Here is a 16,709-nt window from a genome sequence, read left to right on the forward strand (position 1 = left end):
GAATAACTAAGAGGCCTAGAGACCGGATATTAGGCCTGTGGCATGCTGGGATGAAGGGCTACCAAGTTTGTCCAAATGAATGACCTTGATCTTCATTCAAGGTCACAGGGGTCAAATAGGCTAAAATCTTTAAATGAATTCTTCTTAAGAACCAGAAGGCCCAGGGTACTGATATTGGGCATGTAGCATGCTGGGATGAAGGGCTACCAAGTTTGTCCAAATGAATGACCTTGATCTTCATTCAAGGTCACAGGGGTCAAATAGGCTACAATCTTTAAATGAATTCTTCTTAAGAACCAGAAGGCCCAGGGTACTGATATTGGGCATGTAGCATGCTGGGATGAAGGGCTACCAAGTTTGTCCAAATGAATGACCTTGATCTTCATTCAAGGTCACAGGGGTCAAATAGGCTACAATCTTTAAATGAATTCTTCTTAAGAACCAGAAGGCCCACGGTACTGATATTGGGCATGTAGCATGCTGGGATGAAGGGCTACCAAGTTTGTTCAAATAAATGACCTTGACCTTCATTCAAGGTCACAGGGGTCAAATAGGCTAAAATCTTTAAATGACTTCTTCTCAAGAACTAGAAGGCCAAGGGTACTGATATTGGGCATGTAGCATGCTTGGATGAAGGGCTATCAAGTTTGTTCAAATAAATGACCTTGACCTTCATTCAAGGTCACAGGGGTCAAATAGGCTAAAATCCTTTAAACAACTTCTTGTGAATAACTAAGAGGCCTAGAGACCTGATATTAGGTCTGTGGCATGCTGGGATGAAGGGCTACCAAGTTTGTTCAAATAAATGACCTTGACCTTCATTCAAGGTCACGAGGGTCAAAAAGGCTAAAATCTTTAAACAACTTCTTCTCAAGAACCAGAAGGCCCAGGGTACTGATATTTGCCCTGTAGGATGCTGGGATGAAGGGCTACCAAGTTTGTTCAAATAAATGACCTTGACCTTCATTCAAGGTCAAAGGGGTCAAATAGGCTAAAATCCTTTAAAATAACTTCTTGTGAATAACTAAGAGGCCTAGAGACCTGATATTAGGCCTGTGGCATGCTGGGATGAAGGGCTACCAAGTTTGTTCAAATAAATGACCTTGACCTTCATTCAAGGTCACGAGGGTCAAAAAGGCTAAAATCTTTAAAGAACTTCTTCTCAAGAACCAGAAGGCCCAGGGTACTGATATTTGCCCTGTAGGATGCCGGGATGAAGGGCTACCAAGTTTGTTCAAATAAATGACCTTGACCTTCATTCAAGGTCACAGGGATCAAATAGGCTAAAATCCTTTAAATAACTTCTTGTGAATAACTAAGAGGCCTAGAGACCTGATATTAGGCCTGTGGCATGCTGGGATGAAGGGCTACCAAGTTTGTTCAAATAAATGACCTTGACCTTCATTCAAGGTCACGAGGGTCAAATAGGCTTAAATCTTTAAACGACTTCTTCTCAAGAACCAGAAGGCCCAGGGTACTGATATTGGGCCTGTGACATGCTTGGATGAAGGGCTACCAAGTTTGTTCAAATGAATGACCTTAACCTTCATTCAAGGTCACGGGGGTCAAAAAGGCTATAATCTTTAAAAACAACTTCTTCTCAAGAACCAGAAGGCCCAGGGTACTGATATTTGGCCTGTAGGATGCTGGGATGAAGGGCTACCAAGTTTTTTCAAATAAATGACCTTGACCTTCATTCAAGGTTACAGGGGTCAAATAGGCTAAAATCATTTAAACAAATTCTTGTGAATAACTAAGAGGCCTAGAGACCGGATATTAGGCCTGTGGCATGCTGGGATGAAGGGCTACCAAGTTTGTCCAAATGAATGACCTTGATCTTCATTCAAGGTCACAGGGGTCAAATAGGCTAAAATCTTTAAATGAATTCTTCTTAAGAACCAGAAGGCCCAGGGTACTGATATTGGGCATGTAGCATGCTGGGATGAAGGGCTACCAAGTTTGTCCAAATGAATGACCTTGATCTTCATTCAAGGTCACAGGGGTCAAATAGGCTACAATCTTTAAATGAATTCTTCTTAAGAACCAGAAGGCCCAGGGTACTGATATTGGGCATGTAGCATGCTGGGATGATGAAGGGCTACCAAGTTTGTCCAAATGAATGACCTTGATCTTCATTCAAGGTCACAGGGGTCAAATAGGCTACAATCTTTAAATGAATTCTTCTTAAGAACCAGAAGGCCCACGGTACTGATATTGGGCATGTAGCATGCTGGGATGAAGGGCTACCAAGTTTGTTCAAATAAATGACCTTGACCTTCATTCAAGGTCACAGGGGTCAAATAGGCTAAAATCTTTAAATGACTTCTTCTCAAGAACTAGAAGGCCAAGGGTACTGATATTGGGCATGTAGCATGCTGGGATGAAGGGCTACCAAGTTTGTTCAAATAAATGACCTTGACCTTCATTTAAGGTCACAGGGGTCAAATAGGCTAAAATCTTTAAATGACTTCTTCTCAAGAACTAGAAGGCCAAGGGTACTGATATTGGGCATGTAGCATGCTTGGATGAAGGGCTATCAAGTTTATTCAAATGAATGACCTTGATCTTCATTTAAGGTCACGGGCGGCAAATAGACTAAAATCTTTAAATGACTTCTTCTCAAAAACCAGAAGGCCCAGGGTACTGATATTGAGCATGTAGCATGCTGGGATTAATGGCAACCAAGTTTGTTCAAATGAATTACCTTGACCTTCAATCAAGGTCACAGAGGTCAAATAGGCTAAAATCTTTAAACGACTATGTTGTATTGTACTAATAGTCAGATGACCGTTAAGGCCCATGGGCCTCTTGTTTATTCACTTGGATCTTTCAATGAGTTAAAAATTTATGCCAACTTAATTCCGAGCATTTTTAAATGTTGACGCCTTGTGTCAGACGGCGTAATCGCTGGAGCGGAGATTCGACATTGTATCTCGAATTATGCAACAAGTAGCAAGAAATGATACATGTATTTCACGGATTTTGTAGTTGATAATGTCAATTGTATGTGTGACTAATTATATTGAAAGAAATTCGTTCTAACATTATTTTTTCTTGTAGCTTTAGTACATGTAATAAGTACCATGTGTACTACACAGTAAACTTCGACGAAATACTAATACAAAATAAATAAAATATCTATTTACCATACATACCAAGAAAGCTGAGTAACCACTGGTCAAAATAAACAAATTTGTAATACATTACATGCCGAAATAAGTTTTCTATTGCCTCTACAAATCAGCTAGTAGATTCGACGGAAATAGAGGTCCGATACAAAATGTAATATGTTAACGTCATCGGTACAAAACAAGCACCTGTGCGATGAAGATGGTTTGTAATCAAATTAACCATATTCTCTTCAAAAATCAATATGCAAGTTGAAAGGTAACCAAAATTATAATATAAAACATTTTTGCTACAGCAAAAGTAAGACAGATACAGCGCTCAATCAAAACATTTTCAAAAACCATTGGTTTGGAACATTTCTTGATAACCATGGTAACAACCATAACTAAATTGAAAATGTGACGTCCAATGGAACTTTCATCTCTTATTTAATGATATACTTGATTATTAAGTTGTTTAATGAATATTTAAATTACTTTCGTCGGCTTAAGAGCTTTAAATGTAAGAAACTTTAACATTTTTATGAAAGTCCCAAATTCCGGTTGCTATGGTAACCTCATTAAGGCCAAAAAAAAATTAATTGTTAGTTTCTCAGGCCAGATTTTTAGCTCACCTGGTCCGAAGGACCGAGGTGAGCTTATGGGATACCGCAGCGTCCGGCGTCCGTCAACAATCGACTTCTTCTCCATAACCGCAGGTCGGATTTCAACAAAATTTGACTGGTAGCATCCTTATGGGCTACTAACTGAAAATTGTACAAATGATGGGGCTGATCCCCCCGGGGCCTGAGGGGCGGGGCCAAAAGGGGTCAATTTGGCTATTTCCATATAAACGACTTCTTCTCTGAAACCAAGCATGGGATAGCACCCATAATGCAATGGTAGCATCCTTATAGGGTGGGGATTCAAAATTGTACAAATGATGGGGCTGACCCCCTGGGGGCCTGAGGGGCGGGGTCAAATGGGGTCAATTTGGCTCTTTCCATAAAAACGACTTCTTCTCTGAAACTAAGCAAGAGATAGCACTCATAATGCAATGGTAGCATCCTTATAGGGTGGGGATTCAAAATTGTACAAATGATGGGGCTGACCCCCCGGGGGCCTGAGGGGCGGGTTCAAATGGGGTCAATTTGGCTCTTTCCATAAAAAACGACTTCTTCTCTGAAACTAAGCAAGAGATAGCACTCATAATGCAATGGTAGTATCGTTATAAGGTGGGGATTCAAAATTGTACAAATGATGGGGCTGACCCCCGGGGGGCCTGGGGGGGGGGGGCAAAAGGGGTCAATTTGACTATTTCCATATAAATGACTTCTTCTCTGAAACCAAGCATGGGATAGCACCCATAATGCAATGGTAGCATCCTTATAGGGTGGGGATTCAAAATTGTGCAAATGATAGGGCTGAACCCGCGGGGGCCTGAGGGGCGGGGTCAAAAGTGGTCAATTTCCATATAAATGACTTTTTCTCTGCAGCTTAACATGGGATTACGCTCATAATGCAATGGTTACATCCTTATAGGGTTTGGATTCAAAATTTTGCAAATGATGGGGCTGACCCCCCAGGGGCCTGAAGGGTGGGGTCAAAAGGGGTTAAATTAGCTATTTCTATATAAACGACTTCTTCTCTGCAACTAAGAATGCAATGATGATGCAATGATGATGCACTTATGATGCAATGGTAGCATCCTTATAGGGTTGGGATTTGAAATTGTACAAATGATAGGGCTGACCCGTGGGGCCTTAGACGATGCGAGGTCAAAAAGGTCAATTAGGCTACTACTTTCATATAAATTACTTTGTCTCTAAACCTATGTATTGGATAGCATATTTGTATGGTATCAATAGCATCATTGTATGGTTGTGATTCGAAATTAAACTTTGGGAGTCAATTTTGCTTATTTTTCTAATTGTCAGAGTCTTGTGATAATTACTAACAAAAAACCAGGTGAGCGATACAGGCCCTCTGGGCCTCGTGTTTTAAAAAGTCAGTGCGGGCGGCGGGAATATTTTTTATTTTTTATTTCTCTGAAAACAAATGCGGCAGATAACATTTTATTTTTTTCTCACTTGAAGGACATGAAAATCAATGAAAACACGAATAGAAAATGTAAATTCTTACTCAGTCTTTAAGAACAGCTTTTAAATATCTCAATCGTCACTATATCCAAAGAAAACCAGTTGAAAATACATAATCCTGGGAGGAAACATTCCGTTTTGAGCAAATACTGACATCGGCAGCCATTTTTTACCAGAAATGAAAGGTGCATACTAAAATTGGAGCCAATTTCCGGGTGCGTTTTCGAATGGAAATTTCGGCGGAGTTCGAATGGAAATTTGGGGTGCGTTCGATGCGGCGGTCTCGATTTTAATTTTTAGTTATGGCGCAAAAAAAACGTTGGTGCAGGGGGTAAATGTCGATGCGGCAGGGCCTGAGAAACTAAGAATTAATTTTGTTTGGCCTAACGCAAAAATAATTTTTAGCTCACCTGGCCCAAAGGGCCAGTGAGCTTATGTCATGACGCGGCGTCCGTCAACATTTCCTTTAAATCGCTACTTGTCATAGAGTTCAGGACGGATTGTAACCAAATTTGGTCAAAAACATCCTTGGGGGAGGGGGAACAGAACTTGTATAAATTTTGGCTCTGACACCCCAGAGGCAGGAGGGGCGGGGCCCAATAAGGGAAATAGAGGTAAATCCTGTAAATCGCTACTTGTCCTAGAGTTCTGCATGGATTGTAACCAAATTTGGCCACAAACATCCTTGGGGGAAGGGGAACAGAACTTGTATAAATTTTGGCTCTGATCCCCCAGGGGCAGGAGGGGCGGGGCCCAATAGGGGAAATAGAGGTAAATCCTTTAAATCGCTACTTGTCATAGAGTTCTGAATGGAATGTAACCAAATTTGGCCAGAAACATCCTTGGGGAGAGGGGAACATAACTTGTATAAATTTTGGCTCTGACCCCCTGTGGCAGGAGGGCGGGGCCCAATAGGCGAAAAAAAGATAAATTCTATAAATCACTCTTTGTCCTAGAGTTCTGCATGGATTGTAACCAAATTTGCCCACAAACATCCTTGGGGGAAGGGGAACAGAACTTGTATAAATTTTGGCTCTGACCCCCCGGGGGCAGGAGGGGCGGACCCAATAGGGGAAATAGAGGTAAATCCTATAAATTGCTACTAGTCATAGAGTTCTGCATGGGTTGTAACCAAATTTGGCCAGAAACATCCTTGGGGGAAGGGGGACAGAACTTGTATAAATTTTGGCTCTGACACCCCGGGGGCAGGAGGGGCAGGGCCCAATAGGGGAAATAGAGGTAAATCCTTTAAATCGCTACTAGTCATAGAGTTCTGAATGGAATGTAACCAAATTTGGCCAGAAATATCCTTGGGAGAATAAGAACTGAGTTTGTATAAATTTTGGCTCTGGTCCCTGGGGCAGGAGGGGAGGGGCCCAATAGGGGAATTATTGGTAAATTCTATAAATCGCTACTTAATTGTCCTAGAGTTCTGTATGGATTGTAACTAAATTTTGCCACAAACATCCTTGGCGGTAGGAGAACAGAACTTGTATAAATTTTGGCTCTGACCCTCAGGGGGCAGGAGGGGGGGGGGGGCCAATAGGGGAAATAGAGGTAAATCCTATAAATCGCTACTTGTCCTAGAGTTCTGCATGGATTGTAACCAAATTTGGCCACAAACATCCTTGGGGGAAGGGGAACAGAACTTGTATAAAATTTGGCTCTGATCCCCCAGGGGCAGGAGGGGCGGGGCCCAATAGGGGAAATAGAGGTAAATCCTTTAAATCGCTACTTGTCATAGAGTTCTGCATGGAATGTAACCAAATTTGGCAACAAACATCCTTTGTGGAAGGCGAACAGAACTTCTATAAATTTTGGCTCTGACCCCCAGGGGGCAGGAGGGGTGGGGCCCAATAGGGGATTTAGAGGTTAATATTAAAATTCCTTCAGAAAAGAAACAATGAACCTGTATTCAGAACATTACTTGGCATTACAAACCAGGTGAGCGATACAGGCCCTCTGGGCCTCTTGTTCATACAAAATCTGAAAAGGATGTTATCTGAAGTTTCTAAATATATAGGTTGTTTTAGCAAAATTGTTGATGCAAAAAGGTGAAAAATCACTTTGAAACAAAACATTGTGTTTCGTGAGTTCCACAAAAAAATTCTTGGGAGTTAAGGGGTTAAACAGCTTCACAACCATAGGAAGGTTACTAGCTCACCTGGCCCGGAGGGCCGGTGAGCTTATGTCATGTCTATCCGTCTGTCCGCCCGTCAACTTTTCCTTTAAATCGATACTTGTCATAGAGTTCTGCAGTGATTGTAACCAAACTTGGCCAAAAACATCCTTGGGGGAAGGGGAACAGAGTTTGTATAAATTTTGGCACTGACCCCTTGGGGGCAGGATGGGCGGGGCCCAATAGAATAGGGGAAATTGAGGCAAATTCTGTAAATCGCTAGTAGTCATAGAGTTCTGCATAGATTGTAACCAAATTTGGCCTGAAACATCCTTGGGGGAAGGGGAACAGAGTTTGTATAAATTTTGGGTCTGACTCCCAGGAGCAGAAAAAGTGGAGGCCGAATAGGGAAATTAAGAGGTGTATTTCATATAAGAAATAACGAATCTGTATTTAGAACATTTCTTGCCATCACAAACCAGGTGAGCGATACAGGCCCTCTGGACCTCTTGTATAGATAATAGAATCTTACATGTGTGTGTGTCAAATATGGCAGTTTCAAGATCCCAACACGACCTGGGTAAAGTACTTTTTACAATCAATTAAGTTCCGTTTTTAGGTGATAATGATGTTATCTTTTGATATGAATTCTATGACGTCAGGAAGGTGGGACTAATCGACAGCAAATGGTACTTTACTCAGGTCATTTTGCCATCTTGAAATCCCTGGATTGGCACATCTGTGTAGTTATTTTGAAACATTTTCGTCACAGATATGTCATTTTGCCTCAAAATTGATGATGTTAGTGATGATGTACACCACAGTTATGTCATGTGGATTGATGATGTCATGTGAATTGATGATGTCATGTGGATTGTTGATGTCATGTGGATTATTGATGACATGTGCATTGATGATGTCATGTGGATTATTGATGACATGTGCATTGATGATGTCATGTGGATTGATGATGTCATGTGGATTATTGATGACATGTGCATTGATGATGTCATGTGGATTGATGATGTCATGTGGATTGTTGATGACATGTGCATTGATGATGTCATGTGCATTGATGATGTCATGTGCATTGATGATATCATGTTCATTGATGATGTCATGTGCATTAATGATGTCATGTGCATTAATGATGTCATGTGACTGTCTATATATCCCTATGATGGGAGAAATATTTATCCTCCCCTTGCCTACCACCTTTGTTATTTGATATTAAGATGTTTGATGTTTCCAGATTTCCATGATCTCCCCAGGAATGAGCTGTTGTGAACACACACTCAACACACTAAGATATGCTGACAGGTTCGTAACTCCTAGCTTTATGAAATACTCCAACTGATGTTTGTCCAGCTTTCGCTATTTCAAAATCTCACCTCCACTATCAGTTAGCCTTTTAGAGAAACATTCTGATACTCCTAGTGAATAAAGTCACAATTAAAATTTCTTTAATAAAATATCTGTAATCAATTATATGAAATTACTTTTGTCCTGATCTACTTACAATTTAAGTCTGTTAAGGAAGGTTATTACTGGTTGCTTGTGTATTTCAGAGTGAAGGAGCTGGGACCAGGGGGGCCAGTAGAGGGGAAGCCATCAGAGGTAGCTCTCCCCAACAATTATAACCTTGGTGCTATGTCTCCTCAAAACAGTGATCTACAGATGCTCAAAACCTCCAATGTAAGTCTGGTAATCACTACCAACTTGATAAACTCCAAACAGTTCAAATTGAAGATGTTTAAATTTGGTTTAGAAAATAGAAAATTTTCTAGTTGCCTTATTAAGTGATTTTTTGATAAAAAAACTCATTGAAAAAAATAACTCAATCAAGTCAATGATTAGATTAGGGATACCAGCCACATAATTTAAATTTCAGATATGACAAGCAAGAATGAGATGTAATAGAAATTATTTGAATGATTGCTAGTATTCACATGGTGAAATAACGGCAGTGACAAAGATTTACCACTATCCCTCAGGGTAGTATTAAGAACCCATATGAAGCATCTGCTAGGTACCAGCAATAGGTCAGAAGAGTTTGTTTTAGAAGATCAGCACATTTTTCATTTCTTTTTACATGAACCTTGAAGTTTACTGTGACCATATGCAAAAGTAGCCAGTATTGTGGTTGTGTTGTAGGAGGAGGTGACAGATGAGATGCTGACATTCCATGAGGTTGTTAATCATATGCAGGAAATAGAGGAAGAAGTTATAGATGACCACAAATCCATTATAGAGGTAAAAATGACAGTTTCTTGGTGGACAAGAATATTGTAAATGTTAAAGATAAAAATAAGTACTCATTCTACAATGGAGTTGTCAAGTTAATTATTTAGTGCTTTCTTATATTGACTAAACAAGTACTTTTGACCATGCTACTTTAGATCTATAGGTAAGTGAGTTTTGTTCTAGGTCATAGATAGATGAACTATTATTTTCCATTCCAACAAATATCTAAGATAAAAGACCTACAGCCGTTGTACAAACCACATAATACACTGCTGACATAAAATGGTTGCTTTTGTAGATAACTCAGAAATGGTTAGCAGAGGACAAGAAACTATACAAAGCAACAGATGAGGTGGATTATGATGTTGAAGGTATCATTTATAATTTGGTTATTCCTTTTCTAAAAATGCCTGCATATTATAGACAGTCTTTGTGGTTAAAAATGATAGAACAAATGCTACAGAACAAACCCACTGTAGAGCAGACAGATTGAAAGTATTGAAATATTCAAATTTCTCTTAATTTCCTTCCTAAACATTACAGAAACTAGTAATATCTTGATGATATCCTCATTGCTTAATAAGTGAAGAGAATTCTTAGAAGTGTTCTGATGATAAAATTAATTTTGACAAAATCTAACTCTGCTTCAGTCTTTTGTGATATCTACATTTGTATATTGTAAAAATTTAAAAGTTACCTAATTTTATAGGGGTGACAATTGCCTACAATTTTAACCATTGCAATACTATTGCTATTGGGGAAAACACTATTGCGATAGTTTAACTATTGCAGACTACAATATTTTGCAATAGTATTGTGATAGTATTGCATTCTGAATTATATTAAAATCCAGTCTATGACTTGGCCGCCATGACGTACATCTAGTGCAGCACTGGTTTAGAGTTACTTCCATTTACTTGCTAGCGTCAGTACCAACTCGAATGCAATGAAGATCATGATTGAAAACATTGTCGGTGTTTGCGTTTTGGTAAAAAAGCACGGAAAAAGTGACATTTTATCGTGACTGTTAGTCTGTATATCAATCCTCTGTGAGTCTGTTTATCAATCCTCTGTGAGTCTGTTTATCAATCCTCTGTGAGTCTGTTTATCAATCCTCTGTGAGTCTGTTTATCAATCCTCTGTTAGTCTGTATATCAATCCTCTGTGAGTCTGTTTATCAATCCTCTGTGAGTCTGTTTATCAATCCTCTGTGAGTCTGTTTATCAATCCTCTGCGAGTCTGTTTATCAATCCTCTGTGGGTCTGTTTATCAATCCATTTTGAGTCTGTTTATCAATCCTCTGTGGGTCTGTTTATCAATCCTCTGTGAGTCTGTTTATCAATCCTCTGTGAGTACATGATTTTAGTTCAAGTTACAGAAAAATATCTGACAATTGAAACTATCGATAATTTGGTGTACTATATTGAAATTGCCATCAATTGATTGAATTGAGAGCCATACGATCGCAATATATCAATAGTCCTATGTATTGTTACACCCCTATTATTTTAGTATAATATACCTGGTAGAAGAAGGGGGTCAACAACACGTATGTGTTGAAATGTTCTTTTTAAGATAAATTTTGTTTTTGTTTCAGCTTATGCAAGACAACTTGATAATTTGTTAGCAAGAAAAATCCAAACCTTGACTGCCTTGAGAGGTATGTTTCTACATGATTGCCACCATAAGTAAGTATATATATCAGTGATCAGTCTAATGTGTAGTGATATATATATCAGTGATCAGTCTAATGTGTTGTGAATATATATATCAGTAATCAGTCTAATGTGTTTGATATATATATATCAGTATCAGTCTAATGTGTTGTGATATATATATCAGTGATCAGTCTAATGTGTTGTGATATATATATCAGTAATCAGTCTAATGTGTTATATATATCAGTAATCAGTCTAATGTGTTGTGATATATATATATATCAGTGATCAGTCTAATGTGTTGTGATATATATATCAGTGATCAGTCTAATGTGTTGTGATATATATATCAGTGATCAGTCTAATGTGTTGTGATATATATATCAGTGATCAGTCTAATGTGTTGTGATATATATATCATCAGTTATCAGTCTAATGTGTTGTGATATATATATCAGTGATCAGTCTAATGTGTTGTGATATATATATCAGTGATCAGTCTAATGTGTTGTGATATATATATCAGTGATCAGTCTAATGTGTTGTGATATATATATATATCAGTGATCAGTCTAATGTGTTGTGATATATATATCAGTGATCAGTCTAATGTGTTGTGATATATATATCAGTAATCAGTCTAATGTGTTGTTATATATATCAGTGATCAGTCTAATGTGTTGTGATATATATATCAGTAATCAGTCTAATGTGTTGTGATATATATATCAGTGATCAGTCTAATGTGTTGTGATATATATATCAGTGATCAGTCTAATGTGTTGTGATATATATATCAGTAATCAGTCTAATGTGTTGTGATATATATATATCAGTGATCAGTCTAATGTGTTGTGATATATATATCAGTGATCAGTCTAATGTGTTGTGATATATATATATCAGTAATCAGTCTAATGTGTTGTGATATATATATCAGTAATCAGTCTAATGTGTTGTGATATATATATCAGTGATCAGTCTAATGTGTTGTGATATATATATCAGTAATCAGTCTAATGTGTTGTGATATATATATCAGTGATCAGTCTAATGTGTTGTGATATATATATATCAGTGATCAGTCTAATGTGTTGTGATATATATATCAGTAATCAGTCTAATGTGTTGTGATATATATATCAGTGATCAGTCTAATGTGTTGTGATATATATATCAGTGATCAGTCTAATGTGTTGTGATATATATATCAGTAATCAGTCTAATGTGTTGTGATATATATATATCAGTAATCAGTCTAATGTGTTGTGATATATATATCAGTGATCAGTCTAATGTGTTGTGATATATATATATCAGTGATCAGTCTAATGTGTTGTGATATATATATCAGTAATCAGTCTAATGTGTTGTGATATATATATATATCAGTAATCAGTCTAATGTGTTGTGATATATATATATCAGTAATCAGTCTAATGTGTGTTGTGATATATATATATATCAGTAATCAGTCTAATGTGTTGTGATATATATATATCAGTGATCAGTCTAATGTGTTGTGATATATATATATCAGTATCAGTCTAATGTGTTGTGATATATATATCAGTAATCAGTCTAATGTGTTGTGATATATATATCAGTGATCAGTCTAATGTGTTGTGATATATATATCAGTGATCAGTCTAATGTGTTGTGATATATATATATATCAGTAATCAGTCTAATGTGTTGTGATATATATATCAGTGATCAGTCTAATGTGTTGTGATATATATATATGTATCAGTGATCAGTCTAATGTGTTGTGATATATATATATCAGTAATCAGTCTAATGTGTTGTGTATATATATATCAGTGATCAGTCTAATGTGTTGTGATATATATATATCAGTAATCAGTCTAATGTGTTGTGATATATATATATCAGTGATCAGTCTAATGTGTTGTGATATATATATCAGTGATCAGTCTAATGTGTTGTGATATATATATCAGTGATCAGTCTAATGTGTAGTGATATATATATCAGTGATCAGTCTAATGTGTTGTGATATATATATATATATATCAGTGATCAGTCTAATGTGTTGTGATATATATATCAGTAATCAGTCTAATGTGTTGTGATATATATATCAGTGATCAGTCTAATGTGTTGTGATATATATATCAGTAATCAGTCTAATGTGTAGTGATATATATATCAGTATCAGTCTAATGTGTTGTGATATATATATCAGTAATCAGTCTAATGTGTTGTGATATATATATAGTATCAGATCAGTCTAATGTGTTGTGATATATATATATATCAGTGATCAGTCTAATGTGTTGTGATATATATATCAGTGATCAGTCTAATGTGTTGTGATATATATATATCAGTAATCAGTCTAATGTGTTGTGATATATATATCAGTAATCAGTCTAATGTGTTGTGATATATATATCAGTGATCAGTCTAATGTGTTGTGATATATATATCAGTGATCAGTCTAATGTGTTGTGATATATATATATCAGTAATCAGTCTAATGTGTTGTGATATATATATATATCAGTAATCAGTCTAATGTGTTGTGATATATATATCAGTGATCAGTCTAATGTGTTGTGATATATATATATCAGTAATCAGTCTAATGTGTTGTGATATATATATCAGTGATCAGTCTAATGTGTTGTGATATATATATATCAGTAATCAGTCTAATGTGTTGTGATATATATATATCAGTGATCAGTCTAATGTGTTGTGATATATATATCAGTGATCAGTCTAATGTGTTGTGATATATATATATATCAGTAATCAGTCTAATGTGTTGTGATATATATATCAGTGATCAGTCTAATGTGTTGTGATATATATATATATATCAGTAATCAGTCTAATGTGTTGTGATATATATATATCAGTGATCAGTCTAATGTGTTGTGATATATATATCAGTAATCAGTCTAATGTGTTGTGATATATATATCAGTAATCAGTCTAATGTGTTTGTGATATATATATCAGTAATCAGTCTAATGTGTTGTGATATATATATATCAGTGATCAGTCTAATGTGTTGTGATATATATATATCAGTGATCAGTCTAATGTGTTGTGATATATATATCAGTAATCAGTCTAATGTGTTGTGATATATATATATCAGTAATCAGTCTAATGTGTTGTGATATATATATATCAGTAATCAGTCTAATGTGTTGTGATATATATATATCAGTGATCAGTCTAATGTGTTGTGATATATATATATCAGTAATCAGTCTAATGTGTTTTGATATATATCAGTAATCAGTCTAATGTGTTGTGTATATATATATCAGTAATCAGTCTAATGTGTTGTGATATATATATCAGTAATCAGTCTAATGTGTTGTGATATATATATCAGTAATCAGTCTAATGTGTTGTGATATATATATATCAGTGATCAGTCTAATGTGTTGTGATATATATATCAGTAATCAGTCTAATGTGTTGTGATATATATATATCAGTGATCAGTCTAATGTGTTGTGATATATATATATCAGTAATCAGTCTAATGTGTTGTGATATATATATCAGTAATCAGTCTAATGTGTTGTGATATATATATATCAGTGATCAGTCTAATGTGTTGTGATATATATATATCAGTAATCAGTCTAATGTGTTGTGATATATATATCAGTAATCAGTCTAATGTGTTGTGATATATATATATCAGTGATCAGTCTAATGTGTTGTGATATATATATCAGTGATCAGTCTAATGTGTTGTGATATATATATCAGTAATCAGTCTAATGTGTTGTGATATATATATATCAGTAATCAGTCTAATGTGTTGTGATATATATATCAGTAATCAGTCTAATGTGTTGTGATATATATATATCAGTAATCAGTCTAATGTGTTGTGATATATATATCAGTGATCAGTCTAATGTGTTGTGATATATATATCAGTGATCAGTCTAATGTGTTGTGATATATATATATCAGTATCAGTCTAATGTGTTGTGATATATATATATCAGTGATCAGTCTAATGTGTTGTGATATATATATATCAGTGATCAGTCTAATGTGTTGTGTATAATATATATATCAGTAATCAGTCTAATGTGTTGTGATATATATATCAGTGATCAGTCTAATGTGTTGTGATATATTATCAGTATCAGTCTAATGTGTTGTGATATATATATCAGTAATCAGTCTAATGTGTTGTGATATATATATATCAGTGATCAGTCTAATGTGTTGTGATATATATATCAGTATCAGTCTAATGTGTTGTGATATATATATCAGTATCAGTCTAATGTGTTGTGATATATATATCAGTAATCAGTCTAATGTGTTGTGATATATATATATCAGTGATCAGTCTAATGTGTTGTGATATATATATCAGTAATCAGTCTAATGTGTTGTGATATATATATCAGTGATCAGTCTAATGTGTTGTGATATATATATCAGTGATCAGTCTAATGTGTGTGTATATATATATATCAGTAATCAGTCTAATGTGTTGTGATATATATATCAGTGATCAGTCTAATGTGTTGTGATATATATATCAGTAATCAGTCTAATGTGTTGTGATATATATATCAGTGATCAGTCTAATGTGTTGTGATATATATATCAGTGATCAGTCTAATGTGTTGTGATATATATATATCAGTGATCAGTCTAATGTGTTGTGATATATATATATATCAGTAATCAGTCTAATGTGTTGTGATATATATATCAGTGATCAGTCTAATGTGTTGTGATATATATATCAGTGATCAGTCTAATGTGTTGTGATATATATATATCAGTAATCAGTCTAATGTGTTGTGATATATATATCAGTGATCAGTCTAATGTGTTGTGATATATATATCAGTAATCAGTCTAATGTGTTGTGATATATATATCAGTGATCAGTCTAATGTGTTGTGATATATATATATCAGTGATCAGTCTAATGTGTTGTGATATATATATATCAGTAATCAGTCTAATGTGTTGTGATATATATATATCAGTGATCAGTCTAATGTGTTGTGATATATATATATCAGTAATCAGTCTAATGTGTTGTGATATATATATCATCAGTCTAATGTGTTGTGATATATATATCAGTGATCAGTCTAATGTGTTGTGATATATATATCAGTGATCAGTCTAATGTGTTGTGATATATATATATCAGTGATCAGTCTAATGTGTTGTGATATATATATCAGTGATCAGTCTAATGTGTGTTGTGATATATATATCAGTAATCAGTCTAATGTGTTGTGATATATATATATCAGTGATCAGTCTAATGTGTTGTGATATATATATATCAGTGATCAGTCTAATGTGTTGTGATATATATATCAGTGATCAGTCTAATGTGTTGTGATATATATATCAGTGATCAGTCTAATGTGTTGTGAATATATATATAGTGATCAGTCTAATGTGTGATATATATATCAGTATCAGTCTAATGTGTTGTATA

General features: G+C 35.5%; 1 protein-coding gene across 2 annotated transcripts in view; it reads left to right on the forward strand.

Moving 5' to 3' along the window:
- The window catches only part of LOC138325808 (kinesin-like protein KIF2A), a 51,929-nt gene that overhangs the window by 23,970 nt on the left and 11,250 nt on the right, over positions 1-16,709 (forward strand). For both annotated transcript variants that reach the window (XM_069271727.1, XM_069271729.1), the window contains 5 exons: positions 8,578-8,645; positions 8,894-9,020; positions 9,480-9,578; positions 9,868-9,940; positions 11,167-11,229. In XM_069271727.1, the coding sequence (XP_069127828.1) occupies positions 8,578-8,645; positions 8,894-9,020; positions 9,480-9,578; positions 9,868-9,940; positions 11,167-11,229 (430 nt within the window). The remainder of the gene's footprint in view (positions 1-8,577; positions 8,646-8,893; positions 9,021-9,479; positions 9,579-9,867; positions 9,941-11,166; positions 11,230-16,709) is intronic.

This window comes from Argopecten irradians, chromosome 6 (assembly GCF_041381155.1).
Source record: "Argopecten irradians isolate NY chromosome 6, Ai_NY, whole genome shotgun sequence".
Classification (NCBI taxonomy): domain Eukaryota; kingdom Metazoa; phylum Mollusca; class Bivalvia; order Pectinida; family Pectinidae; genus Argopecten; species Argopecten irradians.